Source organism: Balaenoptera physalus, assembly GCF_965194825.1.
Source record: "Balaenoptera physalus genome assembly, chromosome: 14".
NCBI lineage: Eukaryota > Metazoa > Chordata > Mammalia > Artiodactyla > Balaenopteridae > Balaenoptera > Balaenoptera physalus.
Window position 1 is genome coordinate 57,528,337 of NC_138893.1, and position 23,425 is coordinate 57,551,761.

General features: G+C 41.2%; 1 protein-coding gene across 10 annotated transcripts in view; it reads left to right on the forward strand.

Moving 5' to 3' along the window:
• Positions 1 to 23,425, forward strand: part of CPEB3 (cytoplasmic polyadenylation element binding protein 3) — a 213,353-nt gene that overhangs the window by 7,949 nt on the left and 181,979 nt on the right. For 3 of the 10 annotated variants that reach the window (XM_082423686.1, XM_082423687.1, XM_082423690.1), the window contains exon 2: positions 20,802 to 21,820. In XM_082423686.1, the coding sequence (XP_082279812.1) occupies positions 20,802 to 21,820 (1,019 nt within the window). Of the gene's footprint in view, positions 1 to 17,809; positions 17,915 to 20,465; positions 20,566 to 20,628; positions 21,821 to 23,425 lie in introns of those variants that run through there. The other 7 variants (XM_082423684.1, XM_082423688.1, XM_082423689.1 and 4 more) reach the window with 4 other exon arrangements.

Below are 23,425 nucleotides of genomic sequence, written 5' to 3' on the forward strand. Positions count from 1 at the left end.
AAAGTCACAATATTGGGAGTTCCCTGGTGGTCTAGTGGTTAGGATTCCGGGCTTTCACTGCCATGGCCTGGGTTCAATCCCTGGTCGGGAACTGAGATCCCACAAACCGTGTGGCCAAAAAAAAAAAAAAAAGTCACAACATTATGGTGGTTCTGCTTATTATGGAGAAATGGAAGGAAAATCTGACTGGAAAGTGTGGCCTGTAATCATTCAACAAATGTTTGTTGGACACCTCCCTGCCTTAGGTCCTTTTTGGACAAGGTGGAATATAAGTAAATAAAATATCAAGCAGCAGCCATGTGTGAGGCACTCTGTGAGGTGCTGTATCTGGGAGGGGATTGACATTTGAAAAAGATCTGACAGCTGCCCTTAACGCATGCCTGTTGGCATCTACTTATTGAACACCTAATACGTGGCATGTGCTGGGCCCTATACGTACATTGTCTCAAACCCTAACAATGACCTTATCAGATAGATGGCTGTGTCTCTCATATCACAGATAAGAACTTGAACAATGGAGAGATGAAGTCATAGCAAGTAAGTGGTGTAGCTGACCTTTGAATCCAGGTATATCTGACTTCACTGGAGAACAGTGTATGAATATGTGATAGTTAAATAACAAGTAAAGAAGAAAGTGATTTATTGCAAGAGCAATCACAGAACTACCCATGATTAATTTCTGAAGAATTTTACAGATAGGTACCCCAGGAGCTCAGAGAAGGGTAAAGAAGTTGCCGCATATTGGAGTGGTCTGGGCAGGCTTCCTAGTGGAGGAGTGGTTTGAAGGTGGGTCTGGGCAGGCTTCCTAGTGGAGGAGTGGTTTGAATTGGGTCTCGAAGGAGGAGTATATGGATATGTAAAGAGAAAGGCAGTGTCAATCTTTACTAAATGCCTGCTTGAGTCTCAAAACACTCCACCTAATCCACGTAGCCTGATTTGGGAGGTGAGGAAACAGAGGCCTCCCCTTACCCCCACCTCCTGCCAGGAATAGGCACTTAATAGGCCTTAAGTTTTGGCAATCTGATAGGTGTGAAGTGAAATTTCATTGTTATAGTCAAATGTTTACCTCTATTTTATAGCTTCTGGGTTTTACCTCTTGGGTAAGATGAATTAATGATAGAAGAGAAAGTGTATGTAATAAACTAAAAGACCAGGATATAGTCTTTTGGGAGAATAGATATTCAGTATAAGTCAGTTTCCTCTACTAAAAGAGTTTTAGGCTTTTATGAAGGTATTATAACTAATTTGATACCCTACAGCTGAAATCTCAACTCGGTAAGTCTGAGAAAGATAACCTATTTGTTTATTCAACACAAGTTCTTGAGCTCCAACTATGTACCAGACACTGTGGGAATACTGGGGATACAAATATATGAATAATACATTGTTAGTCTGTTCTTGTCATCAGGTTGTTTACCATTTAATGGAAGAGACATATCGTCATATATTTACAATTTATGGAAATCTGAGCCAATATATCTGCACACACTCCCTGAAACCTAGGAGTCCTCCTTGAGTCATCCTTCTCCCTTACCTCATCCCCCTACCTTTCAGTCAGTCACCAAGTGTGGTCCATTTATCACCTAAATATCTCTCAAATCCATTTATTTTTTTTCCATTGTCCCCTCCCTTCACCCCAGTCCAGTTGCCTGTCATCTCTTACCTTGGACTACTTACTAGTCTCGTAATTGGTCTCCGCACCTTTGCTTTCATCCCTCTTCAACTGATCTGACAATTGGCCTCTCCAGTTTACTCTTTCTTCCTTCGATTCACGAGTAGAATGACTTGTTAAGAAATGTAAAACTGCTCGTGTTACCTGCTTGAAGTCCTTCTGTGGCCTGTTTAAATCCTGGTGAGAAGGAGCCAGTAGAAAGCATAAATTTAGCAATTTGGAGACAAGGGGAATAATCCATGAATTATGCCTTCTAAGCTTCATGAGGGCAGGCCAGGACCATACCTGTTTTGTTCACGGTTGTATCCCCAGTGCCTTGCACAGAGCCTGGCCCTTGGCAGGTGTTCAGTAAATATTTAGTGAATTTTTAAAAGGGAGAGACACTTCTAAGGCGAGAATGAACCCTGAGATGTTTGGAAGTGGAAGTATCGATACAAACTCATGATTTTATAGATATACATACATAGATAAACACACACAGATGTGTGCATACATATGCTTTTGGCTGTATCTGCTGAGAGGGCCTAAGGCAGTTATACCCCAGAACCAATGAGTATACCTAGTGCTATCTCCAATAGAGGGAACAAGGGCTCTTTGGAGAAACTGCTAATTCTAGACTAGTAGGAAAGGAAAAGTACATGAACCTGGAACATCTGCAGTGCCAGAAAGTAGGGATGTGCTAAAAAACTGATGCGGCCATGTCAAAAGGGCCTAGGAGTCAACTTGAAGGGATCCCAATGGCCAAATCAGGGACATTTTGAGTAACATAATAAATAATGATAATGAATTATAACCTATAGGATAAAATATGAATCTGTGAGTTTATGCTGTTAAAAATAAATGAATAAATCAGGGGAGAAGGAAAAACTCTTATAGTGGCATTACAACTATTTAGAAACGTTGATGAAAATAGCAAATCACCACTTGCAAACACCACAGGAATAATTTATATAGGCAAGAATCATTGATGGATGCTAAAATTAGTGGGTGAAAGTATGTTGATAAACAGGATGTTCACATAGTCAGAAAGTATCTTCCCAAAGATATTTAAGTAGAAAGGGAAAAATAGTAGCTTTACAGTGGAGATATCTGGCAGACACTACCTTAACCAAGTGATCAAAGTTATCATTACCACAATGGGGCATATCCACATCATGTTCCTTTTGGAATGATGCACTAAGAAGGACACAACATGACTTCTGTGGTATTATTGCCAAAAATGCATGACCTGAATTTGATCATGAGGAAACATCAGAGACACCAAAATTGAGGGACATTCTACCAGATAGCTGGCCAGTGTTCTTCAAAAGTGTCAAGGTCAGGGGACTTCCCTGGTGGTCCAGTGGTTAAGACTCCATGCTTCCAATGCAGGGGGTGTGGGTTCAGTCCCTGGTCAGGGAATTAAGATCCTGCATGCTGTGCCACGTGGCCAAAAAAAAAAAAAAGGTGTCAGGGTCATGAAAGACAAATACTGAGGAATTGTCCCATATTAAAGGAGACTAAGGAGACATGACAACTAAATGCAATGTGTGATTCTTGGTTGGATTCTTAGAAGGGGCATTAGTTGGCCAGTTGGTAAAATAAGGTCTGTAAATTAGATAATAGTACTGAATCAATGTTAATTTTCTGATTTTGATAATTATACTGTGGTCATTTAAGATGTGAACATTTGAGAATGTGGGTGAAAAGTGGAGGGAAATTCTTTTTTGTAACATTTTTGTAATTCTGAAATTATTTCAAAGTGAAACATTAAAAGTAAAGTAAAACCCCATTTCTTTTTGAATTTTTGAATTTTATTTTTTTATACAGCAGGTTCTTATTAGTTATCCATTTTATACATATTAGTGTATATATGTCAATCCCAGTCTCCCAATTCATCCCACCACCACCACCACCCCCCCTGCCGCTTTCCCCCCTTGGTGTCCAGATGTAAAACCCCATTTTTAATGGTTTTGTATTGCCCTCACTTACTTTATCTTGCTTTACTTTACTCCCCACCTCCCTCTAGCTTCCCAAATGAACCCTGAACTCTAGCATGCTAGCTACTGGCTTTCTTCTTTAGTTCCTTGAATACACCATGCTTCCTCCTCTTCAGATCCTGACGGTAAGAAGAAGCATGGTATTCTCTTTGCATGGAGCATACTTCCTTTGAACTTTATCCTTTTGTTCTTTAAGGCTCATTTTACTTACTCTAGAAAACCCCTCCCTGACCCCCTAATCCAGGTCCGAACATTGTATGGTTCCATAACATCTGGTACTTTTTCATAGCATTTTTATCACAACTGCCATGAAATTATCATGGAGTTTACTGTTTAAAGTCCGTCTCACTCACTAGAAATTAATGTTCATAAAAGATGGAAAAAAAAAATGATGGAGGGATTGTCTTTTTTTGCTCAATATTATTTCCTTGGTACCTTGCACAGATTTTCAATGACTATTTGAGTAATTAATGCAAGTCATGCAATGGAGCATCCCCCCTGCAAAAAAAAAAAAACCAACACAACTTGGATGAAACTGGACACAGGAGACGTTTTAAGTTTGAGGAGATGAAGGTGGGGACCAGAATTGGTGGCAGTGACAGAAAAGGATAGATGGAGGAGTCTTATCATGGAAGGAGCCATAGGACTTGATAAGGGAGGAGGAAGAGTCAAAAATGACTCAGGTTTAATCATCAGCTGCAAAAAGGTACACAGTTGAAATGGCACTTGAGTCACGTTTCCAGCAGTATTTTTTGAAAGTATGTTCCTAAACATTTGAAAATGGTCTCTATTTATTTTTTTTTTATTTTTTATTTTTATTAATTTATTTATTTTTGGCTGCGTTGGGTCCTCGTTTCTGTGCGAGGGCTTTCCCTAGTTGCGGCAAGCGGGGACCACTCCTCATCGCGGTGCGTGGGCCTCTCACTATCGCGGCCTCTCCTGTTGCGGAGCAGAGGCTCCAGACGCGCAGGCTCAGTAGTTGTGGCTCACGGGCCCAGTTGCTCCGCGGCATGTGGGATCTTCCCAGACCAGGGCTCGAATCCGTGTCCCCTGCATTGGCAGGCAGACCCTCCACCACTGCCCCACCAGGGAAGCCCCTCTATTTATTTTTAATAAAAATGCTTTAAGTGGTAAAATACTGTATTGTGTGGTAAATACCAGTTGCCATGCTGATTAGTATGTTTGGTATACTAAAAAGTACTAGAGTATTTTAGTAAAAATACTATAAACCCATGGTAAAATACTGCCTTGATTCATATTAAACAATAAAAATGACTATATGAGAACACCTGAGTATCCCTCTGTAGTGGGTGCTGTGGTGCTCCAATCCAGATCCTCTCTTCATGGGTAATGTACTCCTCCCTCAGCTGCTGGGAATTTTAGTTCCTGATGGTGAAAAGCTTTGTTTTTGCTGGGTGTTGCCTTCGGTTGCAGGGAACTGCCTCACTTTAGGTTATCCTCCCAGGTTATGCCTCACTGGCCCACAGCCAGTGACTGGCTGATTTAAGATGCAAAGACCCAGCTTCCTTGCCTTATTTGAAGACAAGTCTGAGGGACCTGTCTCAGCTACCACAGGTATTGGCCAAGTTGCAACCACTTTGGGGTCAGTGTCTCCCTCTGACTCTCCTGGTCTTCCTCATTGCATTGCAGATGTATTTGCCGGTTGCGTCCTGCCTCAGTAAATCTCTTGCTTGAAATTGGTCTCAGAATCTGTCTCCAAGGAACCTAACCTATGACACTATCTAATCTGCCTACTCTCTAACGGTTGCCATCATTGGAACCTCTGTGTGTGTGTGTCTGGGTTTTGTTTTTGTTTTCTCCCCCAACTATACCCCAAAAGTGCCCAAATTAAATGTACACCTTGATGAATTTTCAAAAACTCAGCTTCATTTTTATCAAAGAAAGAATAAGAAAATGAGTATGGGTAGAGTGAGAACCACCTACATTTACAACTTCCTCATGGTGAAAACTTTGAGGGAAGGGCGGGTTGCCAAGGGAAGTTGGAAGTTTCTCTGATTTTAAAAGAGCAAACAGTTTTGCTCTTTTGGTTGACTGCAGTGTACTCTGAAATGAGAGGAACAATCTCAGTATACTTCATAATACATGTAAATGAAATGGGGAAAATAATGAGTGTCAGGGACCAGAGGAGAAACTGAACCATTTCACTAGAGGAAATGATTCAGAGAGAGGAAAAGATGATCTTCCTGAAGGTCAAATATCTATAAATCAAACATGTCAAAATATTGCTAAAATTTTGAGTAACCAAGATTTTTCTGTTAGTCAAGCTCTTTATAGTACTCTTTTGATTTTAAAGTAAAATTTCAAGAATTCTTCTATGTTTTTGTTTCTCAGTGATAGATAGAGCTTTCATCGAGAGTGTTTAGTTCCTCTCTGTTCAATTCTTTCTGTCTCTAACATCACCCTCCTCGTTCTCTCCTGCCTGGATGATACAATAGCTGGCCTCCTAATCAACTATCTCTCTCTTTCCACTGTTATCCCCACCACAGTCTGTTCTTCACACAGAACCACGATGGCCTTTTTAAAGCGTAAATCAGATCATGTCACTGCCCTGCTTAAAACTCTCCAGGGGATTCCCATCACACTTAGAAAAAAACCCCAAAATCTTAATATAACCTAAAAGGCACTATACCCTATGGCTCCTGACTACCTCTCAGACCTCATCTTGTACCACTTTCTCCTTGTTTACTCTAGCTGCAATAGATTAGATGTTCCTCTAAAGCAGGGGTCAGAAAACTAAGAGGGGCCAAATTTTGCTAGAGGCCTATTTTTATACTGCCATTTTTAAAGGATTGTGAAACAACTACAACAACAGGAACAAAAAGAAGAATATGGAACAAGAGACCTTGTGTGACTTGCAAAGCCTAAAACATTTACTATGTGGCTCTTTTACAGAAAAAGTTTGCCAACTTCTGCTTTAAAGGCTTATCCCTCCTGCATTAAGATCTTCACATTAGCTGTTCCCTTTGCATCCTCCACTACCAGTCTTCACATGGATGGGTCCTTTTAATTCAGGTGTGAACTTGATTCAGGTGTCACTTCATCATTGAGGCCTTTAATGACTACCTAATGTAAATATCTTACCAGATTCTCTCCATCACATCACCTTTTTTGTTCTTTACAGCACTTATCTGATATTTCTTATTTTTATTTTTTCAATAACCATTCCCCCTCTCCCCCATGTAGAAAGATCTTTTCTTTCTTGTATACTACTTTTGAGTATTCTTTTTTTTTTTTTTTTCTTTTGAGTATTCTTGATCTTGCATTTAGATGGAAGAGAGCAATAGTAAATGTTCGGAGCCTACTGCATAGTTCGTGCTCAATAAATGTGTTGAATGAGTGAATTTCCAGATTATTTCTGCATATGAAGTTTAGGTCTTCTTTCTTTTTGTCCTCTCTGAGAGGACCTACAGGGCAAACTGCAATAAAGAGCTACTTTAGAATGGAGAGGCCAAACAATGCCTCTCCCTTAAGAGAACAGATAAACTTCTCTTTTCCTTTTCCTTGCTTTCCCTGGGAGAGCCCATTGATAGAAGAGTGGGATGTTTCAAAGGGATGTCTCAAGGACAACTTATATAAAAAAAAAAAAAAGAAAAGAGGAAAAAAACCGTTTCTTTTCATCTTTTTCTTTTGCGAGAGGAATTTTTTAGGGTGGTAAGATTGGTCGAGGTCACATTTTCTACGAGGCTCTGAGGCTTTTGGGTGAAGAGTTTAGGTGGAGGCCTCTGCTTGGGAGATGGATTTAACACTAAGAGGAACCAGGCCTGAGCTCAAAAGAGAAGCCGAGAACAACGTGCATAGGGCTTGTTCTAGGTGATCAGGTATGAGGGAGGAAGGTAAAAGCCCAGTAAGCACAGGTCCTGGATTTTTCTAGAGTTTTATTATTTCACATGGTCAGGCCACATGTTTTGACTTTTGGTAGGAAAAATATGGTTACTAACGCAATGGGAGGCATTGCCTGCTGCAGCTAAGGCCGGTGCAACCAAATAAATGAATTAATTAAAAAAAATAAAAATAAAGCAATGGGAGGCAGTGATTGTAAAGAAAATGTGGGCACTGTCCTCTGGGTGTGGCGAGCTGTGAGGGATAAGAGTTAAAGCTGTAGAGCTTGAGTTTTGGAGTCAAAATAGACCTGAGCTTATTCATCCACTAGTTATGTCACCTTGGGCAAATTATTTAGCCTTTCTAAACCTTGGTTTCCTCATCTGAAAAATGAGAAGAATGATAGCTTCTATCTTTTAGGATTATTTTGAGGATTAACTGATAAGGCATGTAAAATGCTTATTTAGATGCCTACATAAATAAGTGATCAGTTAGTATAAATATCATCATCATCATTGCCAGGTGGTGAAGAAATTTTCTAAAGCTACAGATGTTGAAATGAATGAACAATAAAATCTGTACCCTCTAGCAGTTTAAGGATATGTCCCACTGTATTTTGCTTCCATAAGTAGGAACACAGGATATGGAAAGGGGTGAGGTAAGAAATGTGTGGGAGCAAGATCATTGTTGTTCGAAGAAGCATGGTCTTAACACAACTCATTTGACTCCTAATATTAAGTGGAAAGGAGACAAGGAAATCTGTACTTGTGTAGACCTTCCAGATGAACCGATCTGCATGTCAATGTTAGCTTTGGATTTCATACATTGACCTCTACTGCTTTACAGTTTATTGAAAATGCCCTTGTACATGCTAATATAATTCTGATTATTTGGGTAGGGCAGCTGTTATTATTATCTCTATTTTATTCTAGAGGAAACAAAGACTAAGAAATTGAGAACATGGGTTTTAGAGTCATATTGCTAGGGTTTGAAACCTGGCTTCTCCACTTCCCAACAGTGTAACCTATGGTAAGTTACTTGAACTTTCCAGAGCCTCAATATCTTCATCTGTGAAATGGGAGTAATGAAGATACATACCTCTTAGGATTGTGTGAAATTATTCATGTAAACAAAGTACATGGTATGGCAAATAGTATGTGTTCAATGAATATTTGTTATTGTTATCTCCCAGGGCCAGGCAGCTAATAAGTGGTAATGCTAGTATCTAAATTTAGATAATTGGATTTCATACCTTATGGCCTTTCCACACACCACCGCCCATAATATTAATAATGTTGACTCTCTGCCACTGTGATGATGTATGATCCATAACATTAGGACAGGTGGTCTAATTTGTTTTTCCAAAAGTGGTAGGAGATCCATCTAAAGTATCCCTTTTGGTACAGTTGGCACACATATCTGTCTCTCAGCTTCCTCAGTAAGAGGACAGCTGTGGCTTTAGGACAGAACTACACCAAAAAGCTCTGGACTTTGTTTCCACTGGTTGGAGCAAAGTGCTGAGGATACCAGTCTGCCACATGAGAAGACAGAGATAGCCAACATTAAACTGAACCAATGGGAGACTTGTAGTATAGTTGAAAAAGCATGCAAACTATAACTAGTAAGTTGGAAGACTTGAATTCTAATCTTGGATCCACCAGTTATTAACTATATCTTGTAACATCTCTGAGCCTGGGTTTCAACATCTTTATTTATTCTTAATTTTTCTAGCTTTATTGAGGTATAATTGATACCCACATATTTAACGTAGGGATCCCAATAGTCATCCTTGTTGCTGTCACCTATTCATACAGTCCCTTTGTGGAAATTAGGAAAAGATGCCTTTTCCTCCAGGCAGAAGCAGCTCTGCCACTGAGGTTCGTGAGCTTGGTGACCAGAGCATGTAGATTTCAGTCTCTACTAGCCTCCTTGGCCAGCCTTCTGGTGCACTGCAGAAGCAAAGGCGAGGGCCCTGTCTGTGCCGTCTTTCCACTGCACAGGGCTGTTAATATCAAGTGAGATAATAAGTTGAAGGAGTCTAATCGCCTCTGTGAATGTAAAGCACTGATATCACACAAACACTACCTGATTTCAAGTACCAGGATCCAAGAGTGACTTGGGTAGACATTCTGACCATTGCCCTTCCCTTTGGTTCTGATGATCCTGGTGACTCGTTAACTTGTACAACACCTATTGTGTACTTCTATAGAGATTGTGGCCAGGAAAGATTTTCTCCATCTTTTTCAGGCCTGGACCAGCCTTGCTCTCTAGATATAAGACTAAAATCAGTTCTTTTGATGATTCATCCTCTTGGAAACAATCATGTTGTTTTTAGAACACCCTGGAGTGGGACTGGGTCTTTCCCATAGGTGGAATTTGGAATCCTTTGATTAGAATTTATCTTTGGTTTTCAGGCAAAGGTCATTGTATAAAAGCTTTGTGGCTAGGGGAGAAAGAAAATTTGCTGAACCATAATTTGCCCTCTTTTCACACCTCTGAAGCCCAAGCTATCTGCTGGGCTGTTTAGATCAAGTAGGACAAGAGGACCTGCTTGTGTGGACAGGTAAATCACCTTTCTAAGTTTCCATTTTGTTATCTCGAATTAGGGACAATAACAGTACTTATTACCTCATAGGTTTATTACATGGAGTAAATGAACTAATAAGTAGAAAGCACTTGGCACACAGTATATGCGCAATAAATGTTAGCTCTAATTACGAGGCTCCCTGCAGGATACTCTACCTGACTTTGAGGAAGAACAAAAACATAAGTTCCAGTGCCTTTCTAAGCTCAAGAAGCTTAGAGTTCTAGCTGGGGAATTAACATAATTATACCAGAAAAGGTAAATAGAAATGCAAAGCTATAAATGTGTGGTACAGATAGATGCTGTTTTTAGGAACTGGTGTTTGAACTAGGCCCTGAAGAAAGGTGAGATTAGGATAAGTAGAGAGGATGAGGAGGGTATGGCATATGGGGTCGGTAACATCAGCAAGGTTCAGGACCACAAGTAGACCAATTTGCCTGGAGAAGTGGGGCCAATGCTATCTGGGAATATAGGTTGGGATTAGAAGGAGAGAACCCTAAATACTAGGGTAAATGTTTGCTCTTGTCCCATAGAGAACGATGAGTGACACTGTAAAACTTGAACATGGAAATGTCCAGCAGGCAGTTGGAATGCTCTTGGGAAAATGCTCAAAGCTATAGCTAAAACTTTGGGGATGGAAGTTGAAATTGTGGAAGCTGGTGATACTTCTAAGGCAGCTCCTTGAGAGGTGACTGTTGATTCCAATTTAATGAGGGCAACCTGTGAACAGCATTTAAAGTGAAATGGTGAAACTGTCAGGAGATTTGAAGAACAACTTAAAACATTAACTAGGTAGGGTTTGCTTCTCTGAAGTCTTTGCTTCCCAGGGGGAAGCTGTATTTTGTGACCAAGAGACTGAGAAGAAACTTCAGAAGTGAAGAAGCAGGAGAGCAGTGTCTTCAAAGACAATGGAGTACTGTTGTGTTAGTTTTCTCCTGATCTGTAACAAATTACCACAAGCTTAATGGCTTAAAAAAAGAAAAAACCCACTCATTTACTAACTTACGGTTCTGTAGTCAGCATGACTGTGGGTTCTCTGTTGAGGGTGTCCAATCCACTTTCAGGTTCATTCTTATTGTTGGCAGAATTGCCTTTATAGGACTAAGGTTCCTGTTTTCCTTCTAGCTTGGAATCTTGGAGGGCCATCTTAGAATTCTGCCTAATGCAAGTGTTTTATGAAGGATAAATGGCAAATAAAATAAGAATTGAAAAGGTGTCAGTTGGTCATTGGTGATTTGAGTAAGATCAGTAGCAAGAGCAGTTTTGGCAGGATTGTAGGGGCAGAAGCCAGATGCAGTAAGTTTGTGGAGTCAACTGGAAGTGAGAAAGAAGTAAAGCTGGGATTTAGCGGTTTCTTTCAAATGGCCAGGCTGGAATGGGAAGGAGAATGTTGGGCATAATTAACTAATGAACTAAGTCTCAAGGAAACTAGATGGAATGAACTCTAGACTATAGATGGAGGGATTAGTGTGGACTTGTAGGGGAACTCAGCTTCCTCTGAGGTAGGAGGAAAGCAAGTATGGGTGGGGATGCAGATAAGTTTGTAAAGAGAGGGTGGGCAGCGGAGAAATTGAGGAAATTACTGCCTAATATCCTGTTTTCTCTTAGAGGTTAGAGACAAGGTCAGTAAAAAAGCAGGTGAAGTTTTGGAATTTCTACTTTGTGGCTAGGAGGTTTTTCATAAAATTGCTGAATGAAATCAAAACTAATGGACAGAGAGGCAAGAAACATAAAGAACCCCAGGTGCTCTGCAGAGTGCCCACCAAACCATACCTGACTCACCTGGCTTCCCTTTTGCTCTCTTTCTTTTGTTCCGTTCTCAAACAGTCTGATCTAGAATTGCTTAACAGGTCCTTACTCAGAGGAGGTGGACTTCCTGCTAGTAAATTGCCTTAGGCTTTAAGATCTTAAAAGCTTTCTAGATTACTTAGGGGATATCTAATTTAACCATAGTTGACCATAATGATTTTTCCTTCCTTAGGCTGTGAGGTCTTTGAAGTCAAGGGATTTAGGCTTTTTTTCATCTTTGCACTTAGTGCCTCTAATACAAGTCTGGCACATAGGAACTCCCCAGTTTATTTTTCTAGCTGAGATGACCCAGACTTAAGGCTCCCCTCCCTATTTGGCCAGATTGTGCTATTTTTTCCTCTTTACTTTAGAGAAGATAGTTAACCTTTAAAAATACATGTATATGTTTTATAAATTTAAAGAAAGTATAACAAAAATGTAGAAAAGTGCAAAAATCATGTGGTCCGTTTTCTGAATTTTTAAAGTAAATACACTTGTGTAACAGTGTCCAGTTCAAGAAACAGAGTAGGGACTTCCCTGGTGGTCCAGTGGTTAAGACTCTGCACTCCCAATGCAGGGGGCCCAGGTTCGATTCTTGATCGGGGAACTAGATCCCGCGTGCCACAACTAAGAACTTTCATGCCACAATTTAAGACCCGGTGCAGCCAAATTAAAAAAAGAAAAAAAAAAAAAAAGAGTGTATCACCAGCATCCCTGCAGCCCCCCCTCTTTTTTAAACATCTTTATTAGAGTATAATTGCTTTACAATAGTGTGTTAGTTTCTGCTGTATAACAAAGTGAATCAGCTATACATATACATATATCCCCATATCTCTTCCCTCTTGCGTCTCCCTCCCACCCTCCCTATCCCACCCCTCTAGGTGGACACAAAGCACCAAGCTGATCTCCCTGTGCTGTGCGGCTGCTTCCCACTAGCTATCTATTTTACATTTGGTAGTGTATATATGTCCATGCCACTCTCTTACTTCATCCCAGCTTCCCCTTCCCCTTCCCCGTGTCCTCAAGCCCATTCTCTACATCTGCGTCTTTATTCCTGTCCCCTGCAGCCCCCTTTTATATACCCTATCAATCATTATTGCTCTGCAGAAGTTACCAGCATGCTGCCTTCTAGCCCTATAAATTAGTTTTATTAGAACTTTATATAAATTGAATCATATAGTATATATTCTTAGGTGTCAGGCTTCTTTCACTCAGCATTGTATTCATGCAGTTCATCTAGGTTGTTTTATAGAGTTGGCGTCTATTCATTATCTTTGCCTTATGATATTCTATTATATGACTCTATCACAGATTTACTTATTCAGTCTGTTGTAGATGGATATTTGGGTTGTTTCCAAGTTTGGGCTATTATCAATAATGTTGTTTTGAACATGTCTTTTGGTGAACATATGTTTGCATCTTTATTGGGTATATATCTAGATGCAGTATTGCTGGGTCATAAGGTGTGTGAATGTTTGCTTTAATAGATCCTACTAAATAGTTTTGCAATGTGGTTGTATAGTTATACTAAATTATACTTTCATCAGCAGTGTTTGAGAATGAGTTGCCCCACATCCTTGTGAATGTGTGGTATTGTCTGCCTTTTCCAATTTTAGCCATTCTGGTTGTATTTTGTATTTCTTTGATTATTAGTGATGTAGAGCACCTTTTCATGTGCCTTTTGGTCATTTGAATATCTTTTGTTGGAGTCTCTTGCCCATTTTTCTTTGGGATGTTCACTGTTATTAATTTGGAAGGGTCCTTTATATATTTGAATTACAAGTCTTTTGTTGAAAAAAAATATATATATAGCATATATTTCTCCCATTCTGTGATTTTTCACTCTGACTTTTGGTAAACAGATGTTCTTAATTTAATTAGTTTAGTTTATTAAATTTTTCCTTTATAGTTACTGCTTTTGTGACCTGTTGAAGAAATTGTTGCCTGCTCTAATGTCATGAAAATACTCTTTTAAAGGCTTTATTGTTTACCTTTTACATTTAGACTCACAATCCATCTGGAATTGATTTTTGTGTATGGTGTGATAAGGATGAAGGTCTCTTTTTTGCCATATGGATATTCAGTTGACTCCAATATCCTTTATTGAAAAGACCATCCTTTCACTACTGCAGTGTTACTGTTTTCATAAATCTGGTCACCATGTCACAGGAAGGGGGACCCCTTCCAGGGCCTGAAAGTGGGCTCTTGTCTAACACTCAGAAATGAATTGTCCAAGGAAACACGTGCGCTGACAAAGCAAGACACTTTATTGGAAAGGGGAACCCAGGCGGAGAGCAGCAGGGTAAGGCAACCTAGGAGAACTGCTCTGCCACGTGGCTCGAAGTCTTAGGTTTTATGGTAATGGGGTTAGTTTCTGGGTTGTCTCTGGCCAATCATCTCTGGCCCACAGTTTGACTCAGGGCCCTTCCTGGTGGCGCGTGCATCTCAGCCAAGATGGATTCCAGCGTGAAGGAGTCTCGGAGGTGGGTCGTCTCCTCCCTCTTTTGGCCCCTCCCGAATTCTCCCGGTTAGTTTTCAGAGGCAGCACCATGTTCCTTATCGGGACCTCTTGTTGTGAGACAACTCAGGCAAGCGGTTTTCATCGTGCCTGGCCAAGGTGGGTGGTTTCGGTCCACAGTTCCTTAACAACTATACATATGTGGATCTGTGTCTGGACTTTTTGGTCCATTTGTCTATTTGCTTATCCTGTGCCAATAACCACACAATCTAATTATTATAACTTTATAATAGGTCTTGATATCTGGTGGTTTAAGTCCCTCTAGGTTTATTTATTTTTTGCCACCTAGAGTGTGTTGGCATCCTTGCCCTTTGCATACAAATGTAAATTTAATTCAACAAATATTTCCTGAATACCTATTTATTATGTGCTAGGCACAGTGATAGATGTTGGGAATATAGCTGTCAATAAAGATAGGCCTGGTCCTTTCCTTTTAGTTGGGAAAGCCATTCAAATGAAGTGAGATGAGAAGAGGGCCTAGGACAGAGCCCTGAGGAACTCAATATTTAAAGTCAGTTGGCAAAGAAGACAGAGAGAGAGCGTGTGTGTGCACATGTGGGCAAGCGAGTAAAACCCCAAATGTAAGAAAACCAAGAAAGGACAACATGAAGGAAGCCAAGGGAAGAAGGTATATCTAGAAAGTGTGGTCAGCTATGTCAATGTTGCTGCAAGGTCAAGCAAGATAACACTAACAAAACATCCTTTGGACTTAGCTCTGAATGGCTATTGTGAACTTAATGAAGCAGTTTTTGTGGAGGGGTAGGGTGTGTGTCTTTATTAGATTGTAAACTCTTAGATGGGAACAAAGTTCCTTGTTCACTTCGTGCTTAATGAATGTTATTTCATGATGGCAATCCAATGATCTGCATACTGCTGAGCAGCATAAAGGTCCAAAATTGTGCTCTATTTTATAACACTTCCCATTCTTGCAGCTGATGAAAAAGTAATTGCTCTTGTAAATGGAGGATAATTTAATACTTACTCAAACCTTGGCTGTTTTATTTATTTTTATTTTTATTTTTTTAAATGAACTTTATTTATTTATTTATTTTGGCCGCTCTGCGAGGCACGTGGGATCTTAGTTCCCTGACCAGGGATCGAACCCTCGCCCCTGCAGTGGAAGCACTGAGTCCCAACCACTGGGCTGCCAGGGAAGTCCCAAACCTTGGCTGTTTTAGATAATCAAAAACTATGCTTCATCCATCCATTCATTTATCCATTTATTCACTTATCAGCAAGGGTACATGGAGCAACCACCAAGTACCCGGGACTCATAAGCATTGTGCTGGAGATGTAAGTAGGGAAAGAAAGGAAAGAAGGAAGCCTAGAAAAATGTGTTTGACCCATGTATATCTCAATGAATTAACTTTGCAAGTGCAATCTCTATTTTTACAGCCTTCCATGACTATTCAAAAGGGGTCTATTGTTAAGCTTTGTGACCTAAAGACAAAATTTCAGAAAATGCTTCCTTTTTGGTTAAATAAAAAACAAGATTTCAGTAGAGAAGTTCTTTGTCTTTGTTAGGGGTCCTCCTATAATTTATTGTTTGCTTGGTATTTACTTACACCTTGGTATATATGTATGAGTCATTTTCTTTTAAATTTGAGTGCTCATTTTAGGAACGGAAGAGCAGAGATAGTTCACTTTCAAATACAATAAAATTATGTTAAGTATGGGCTGTGCTAATTATTTATTGTCATTTATCAAAGGGTCAGAGGCCAAAGTTTATTTTTCTTCATTGTGTGAATTATTAGTAGACCTGTACTTGGGGTCAGGTGGATTGATAAATGCCCAGGTAAACCATTTTCAAGCACACCTGCATAACTTAAGAATTTCTACTTTACCAATAAAGTCTTGACATATTAATTTCAAATAATTAAAAAAAATCTATTTCTTAAAACAAGTCTTTATAAGGGTTTTATGAGGGAACTTTTTTTTTTTAACTTAATTGAAGTACTTGAAAATGTAGGAGTTTGGTAGGTTAGGGAAGTATTCAGGAATAAGATTAGCCATGAGTTGATCTTTACAGACTCTGTAATGAATATGGTTAGTATAGCACGTTGGCAGAGGTAAAGCTTTCTTTAGGAAGGTAGAGGAAGAAAAAAAAAGGGGGAATATATGCTAAGTTCACGGTAGGAATAAGAAGATCATTTATTTGGTTCTTTTAAAAAGAGCTTTTGGCAGATTCATTCGAAATGATTTTTTCCTCTTAAATTGTTAGTTTTGTTTTTTCCTTAGAAATAACTAGAAACAAAGACGACTAACTGCTGCAAATTGGTAGTCTCTGGTAATACTACTTTAGTTGTAATTGGTGAAGAGGGGAAATAGAGAAATAAGACAGTTTTAAATGGTGCTTAACATTTTTAGTTCTAAGTCCAATCAGCATAATCATCAACTGACATTTACTCTGAACCTCTTGGGTGAATGGCACTGAACCAAATCCCACAAGAAATAATATCTTCTGCCTATGTGAGCAAACTGGTAATTGAACTATTGCTCTCAGAAGCTATAGATAATACCAGTTGATAAGATGTTGTGAGATTCCAGCCTTGGAGTTCTGAGGTTAAGATAGGAAAAATGTACACCGGAAAAAAAAATTTTAGATAGAAACTGTATCTACTTTCTGTTTTGAATAAAGAAGTCACTGCCCTATACAGTGAAACTCTAAACATGTCAGATTATTTTTTTAATGTTTAACCAAACACTATTTTAGCTTAAAAGAGTTGAATTTTATTTGATTGATCATTGTATGAATAATGCAAGGTAAACTTTCATTTTGACAAGTAAAATAAGGAGGTGAATTGATTTTGAGCATATGAAGTAGAATCGTGAAGTAAGTGATTTCTGCCTTCATTTCAAATACAAAGAAATCTTGGTGGATAGATAAGATGTCAAAAATTTGTGACTGAAACCTATTTTTAACCTGACCTCCAAGGTTTATATCATATTTAATATTAAGGTACTTTTCATTTTATAATATTAAGCATGTATCTTTTAAGTATGGTCAGATTTTAAGTATCTTTCCCTAGTAGTCCGCCTCCTCCCTTCCTTATTCCTCCCCACCCCATCTCTTTTGCTGTGGTAGGGTTCCTATTGCTGGCTACCCAGTCATTACCATTCTAATACCATTTAAGGTAGCTCCGCTGGGTTTCTTTATTTTGAGTCCTAGAATCCAGTTTCTCTTTTAACCTGGCCTCCTAAATCAGTTAACAAACCGGTTTATTTTCCCCCGTGTTCATCTTAACAACTCGTGATTTAGATTGGTTAGGAAGATACAGTGTAATCGGCACAACCTCTTTCCCGTGGAATCAGTATTTCGGAGGCTTCCTCCTTTCCTAGCGGAACATGCTCCAGTCGGGCAGCAGACCTAGCTAAGGACTTCAGCCCCCACAGTTCCCTGTGTGCGCATGCCCTCTCTTCTTACAGTTGTCAAAGTGCTCTTGCCAGAGCGGTCACATAACCAACCTGAAAGAAGAAAATAAATACTGTACACTTTTTAATTTTATCGATCCTTAAAAACTGGACCCTCAAAGGTAACTGCTGCTAAGAATTTGTTACTTGAGATTGGGTGATTGCATGTAAAGGAAGATCTATTGTGTGTGGGGTGGGGGGAGGGGAAGGAGGTATCTATTTCTCGGACTCTGCTGTAAATAAGAAAAAAGAAAAAAAAAAAAAAACCCAACAAACAAAAAACCCACCCAAAGGAACAGACTGTACAAGCAGTTACTGACATTGCATATTAACTCTGTAAATGTTATTTTCATCTATTGCTTATCTTTTGTTTAAAAGGGTCTTATTTATTAAAGATGGGTCTTGACCTTGACAGAGTGAATTTATACAGGCAGTGAAATTTATGTCTTTAAGAAATGTTGAAAAGAGAAATGGGTGTTTCTGGTATGATAAAAATTTTTTAATTTAATAAATATATGAATATTACTTATAGCCTTAAAATATTCTGAGTCTAGCTTACTTTTTGGCTTTTTTGCTGTAGTACAGCATTATTTTTTCCACCACAGATATATAGTTTAAACTGAAGGCATTAACAGAAAGCATTGATACAAGCATTGGAAAAGCTGAGTGATATTAAAATTATAATCAAATGCATATTTCAGCCATGATGATATGGCTGTTGTAAAGACAATTCTAGCACACTGGAAGAGACTCAAATCCCAGATTATAATGGTTTACTGCAGCACTGCTTAAACCAAGTATGAAAATGTCTCTTTCTGTGTCCATTTCCTTTGGCAGCAATAGAACTTTGTGCTGTTGTGAATCCAAGCTCTGCTTGCCTCTTTGTCATATTTTACAATACTGATCAAAGCCATTATTTTAGACGAAGGGAGCTAAGGAACACAAAGTCAATCTTAAGTAGGTTTAATTGGTAGTAGCTGGCAATTTGTGATGTGTATTATATTGGGTTGGGTTTTTTGGGGGTGGGGGTCCGGGGGAGGAGTAGAAAGGAGAATAAGGTGGCTGTGAAGCTTTTCCTCGAGCCCACTATTTTGTCTATGTATGAAACTTTGAAATGAAAGATTAACCATTTTAAAGATACTCTTTAATAAAATAGTAGAACTACTTTTAATCCCATTTCTTAGTCTGACGTATTTTGCTTAATAGTTGAGAGGGGAAGCATAGACATTTTCCAACACATTTATCTTACAACAGTTATTATCGTGAGAATGTCCAAAGACAGAACTTCTGTGTGTATCTGAATGCCCTTTACAAGTGTCCTGAGAAAGATGCTTTTCCAAGTATCTGAGTTAATTAACTGCATTACACATATTAATAACTTTGTTGCAATTATACTGAATCATCATCTAAAAATAATTATATATTTGGTCATATGCTCCTTGAACACTTCAAAATACTTGTTTTCAGGGTCTTAGCACTGTAATATTCATATATTTAAAACAATTAATGTACTCTAAGGGACAAGCTAACTCAGTGATAACTATGTGTATGGAAATCTCCTGGTTTTGAGCGATGACTATTTTCATCCTTGAATGATAAAACATGCTGTATGGCAGAGGTGAATATAGCCCTTCTGTGCGAAATGGAAAATACCATACTCTCCTTATATGGCTAAATGAAGCAGTGATGGCAGTGCACTATAATTGCAATGTATGAGAATTGGGGACTTTGTACTATGCTATTTTTAACACGTTAGCTAGCATGTGGTAATTCAGGGTCTTCAAACCATAATCTTTCACTGCTAATACCAGTGATAAGAGAATGGATTCTAAATTTGCCAGAGTCTTGTGACCAAGGCAGTAGCAGGAGGATTCAAAAATGAAAAATCTGGCAACCCCAGAATTATCTTGACTTTCTGCTTAAATCTCAAGAGGGATTTTTTTAAAAGCCCCGCCCCCACCCCATCTCATAGTCACAGTCCCCCGCCCCCTCCCTCCGTCCCTCCCTCCTCCCTCCCTCCGCGTCTCTCTCTCTCTCTCTCTCTCTCTCTCTCCCTCCCCCCCTCTCCCCGTCTCTCTCTGACCTTAAATCCAACCAGAACATTTCTTCACTCTGCGGAGAAATTCTCAGGCTCCTGTTGAGACCTGAACCACTGAGATGCCAAAAAAATCTCTTGTGCGGCAGAATTGGAGACGAGAAAATTGGAGAATAAGCAGAAAAACCCTAATCCTTAGAGTAACAAGAAGCAAGCACTTGAAAATGTTTCAGTAGATTTTTACCTCTTTAAAAACAATGTGTTTTTTTTTGTTGTTGTTGTTTGTTTTAATGTCTCCTAACAAAATGGAGTAGCTGCAGCTCCTGGGAGGCCAGAGAATGATTGTGCAGCTGAGTCCTCCTCCTAACAAATGCCAAGGATTTCCTCCCTCGTGGTTCGCTGCTGCTAAATGAAACAATTATCGAGGCAAGAAGGCAGTTTGCTAATCAAGGGGGATAAGACTTCTGTTTCTTTAAAGTGCCGGAGCGGGGGTTAGAAAGGGTCGTGTGCGGTGTCTTTTTAACCTTGCTGAAGGACGCAGCAGTATTTATTGACGTATGCAAATAGCTGGGGGAGGGTGGTGCTTGGGAAAAAACAGGAACCAGAATCGGTTTCTCATTGCAGGGTGAACGCTCTGAGTTCCGGTGAAGGGAAAAGAGACGTGGCGAAATTGCCGTCTTTCTGTCTTATAAGCACATCTCTCACTAATACAGAAAAGGAACCTAGACATCAGAAAGGGTGAAGACGCTCTCACAGTATTTTTAGAGACCTTGCATGAGCTCCCCCCCCCCGCACCCTCCTCCCCCCGCTCCCCCAGCCCGACCTGTTCTTCTAAATGGGAGATTATGGATTTGCATTGCAATTGGCTAATAGCGGTGGCACTGGATTTTCGCAAGTAAAACACCCGCCCGCTTCAGCAAGGGGCATTAACGAACACATTGACAATAACGCGTCTCTCTTTTTTCCCGTTTCAGCTGCGCAAACCATGCAGGATGATTTACTGATGGACAAAAGCAAAACCCAGCCCCAGTCCCAGCAGCAGCGGCAGCAGCAGCAGCAGCCCCAGCCCGAGCCCGGCACAGCCGAAGCCCCGTCCACGCCCCTGTCCTCAGAGACCCCCAAGCCGGAGGACAGCAGCGCAGTGCCGGCCCTCAGCCCCGCCGCGGCCCCGCCGGCGCCCAACGGCCCCGACAAGATGCAGATGGAATCGCCGCTCCTGCCGGGCTTGGGTTTCCACCAGCCCCCTCAGCAGCCGCCGCCGCCGCCGCCGCAGGAGCCCGCGGCGCCGGGCGCGTCGCTGTCGCCGTCCTTCGGCAGCACCTGGTCCACGGGCACCACGAACGCGGTAGAGGACAGCTTCTTCCAGGGGATCACGCCAGTCAACGGGACCATGCTCTTCCAGAACTTCCCTCACCACGTCAACCCGGTCTTCGGAGGCACCTTCTCCCCGCAGATGAGCCTGGCGCAGACCCAGCACCACCAGCAGCCGCCGCCGCCCGCACCGCAGCCCGCGCAGCCCGCGCAGCCCCCGCAGGCGCAGCCCTCGCAGCAGCGCCGGTCTCCCGCCAGCCCCAGCCAGGCACCCTATGCGCAGAGGGGCGCCGCCGCGGCGTACGGTCACCAGCCCATCATGACTAGCAAGCCGTCCTCGTCCTCGGCCGCCGCGGCTGCCGCGGCCGCCGCGGCTGCCGCCTCGTCCGCGTCGTCCAGCTGGAACACGCACCAGAGCGTGAACGCGGCCTGGAGCGCGCCGTCCAACCCGTGGGGCGGCCTGCAGGCGGGCCGGGACCCTCGCCGGGCTGTCGGCGTGGGCGTGGGCGTGGGCGTCGGGGTGCCTTCACCGCTCAACCCCATCTCGCCGCTCAAAAAGCCCTTCTCCAGCAACGTGATCGCGCCGCCCAAGTTCCCCCGCGCGGCCCCGCTCACCTCCAAGTCCTGGATGGAGGATAACGCTTTCCGGACGGACAATGGTAACAATCTGTTGCCATTTCAGGTAATGCTCCAGTGCACCTGCACACGCCTTCCTTCTCTGCTCCCTTTGCCTTGTCTTCCCTGCCATTTAATAGGCCGTTGATTTTTGTTCTTTAAAAAAGGCAGCGATGCCCTGCCGTTTTCCAAAGCCTTCAGTTCACTGGGGCTGTTCCACGACCGGGGACAAGGGTGGGGGAACACTGTGACTGCTGGCGGAATCGTATATATGCACCCTGACAAGATAGAAAAGAGCCTTTTTCTTTTAGCTTATTTTTTCCTTCATCGTGCTTGTGCCTCTTCTTTTGACCTTCTTCGACAAGAAAAGCTGCAAGTGTATGGCAGGGTGCCGGCATAGTCCCAGGATGAGTAGGCTGGGATTCCTGTCGTTTTAAGTAGCTACACATTTCACGTTATGCAGTCCCGGGCTCAGGGTGCCTCCTGAAAGCCGTCCACTCCCAAACCACTCTGGCCCCCCTCTTAAAGGGGTTAACAGCCCTTGAGTGTTGCTATTTCAGACAGTTGCATACGCTCAATTAAACTAATGTGAACACATGTGTTTATGTCTCGCGAAGGTGCTGGCATCATTAATAGCAATCAGCATATTGCCCCTGCCGGGAAAATTATGAGTGTGAGATTCCAATAAACACTGGAACTCTATCAGGGACCAGGATGGAAGAGTGGGAATTCTAGGGGTAACCCTTCCTACGTTACCTAGAAGAAGGACTTAAGAAATTGTTTTTTCCAGAGGAAAGAGACAATAGGACGCGACCTTCAGAGCCATATTGCAATGGAGACTATTTGCTAGCTAGCGCTGAAATATTTAAAGCTGCAGTGTCCTTCAGTTGGGTTATTTAAGAAGACAATGCAGATCAATTACACCATCTGAAACTGGGCAAAGTGAAAGTCTTGCAACTTTAATGAAAAATGAGCCTTGTGTCTTGGTGTTAAATGCCAATGAAAAACCCAGGAAGTGCCCCAGACAAAAAGGTTGAATGGAGTGTCCTTATTCTGTTCTCGCTTTCTGATCCAGTGTATGGCCACGTCGGTTGGCAGTGTCCTGGACATCTTGAGTTGGAAAGGGGTGGTGAGGGGGAGTGTTCACTGGAGGGCTTTGTTCTCAGGTAAACATTCACCCTTCACTTACAAATTGATTTGGCCATACGCTTCCAGGCTCAGTTAAAAAAGAAAAGAAGGAAGGAGAGAGGAGGGCCTTGGATAAGACCCAGTTTGGATCTTTGGATCCAAGGAAATGAAACAGAAATCCTTTGAGCATTGCTGAAAAATGGCAGAACCGACATTTGACAGAGTTAGTTTAAAGCAGCAGGTGCAATTGGAGGCTTCATTTTATTGCTCTTTACATTTCAGATGTGATGTTTGGCATGGCTCCCATCCATGAAGGAGGAGATAGGGTTATTAAGAAGCGCATGATTCTCTAAACTAGAGCAAGGATTTTTAACCTCAACAGTTCAAGGGGGTCCCTGAAACTCATAAATTATGTGTATGAGAGTTTTTAATGAGACAATCTTAACACATTTTTACAGGGGCCCTTCAGGAATGGAAAAGTTTAATATTAAGGTATATTTCTCCCCATTATTCTAAAGTTTGTTTTAATAAAATGAAGAGACTG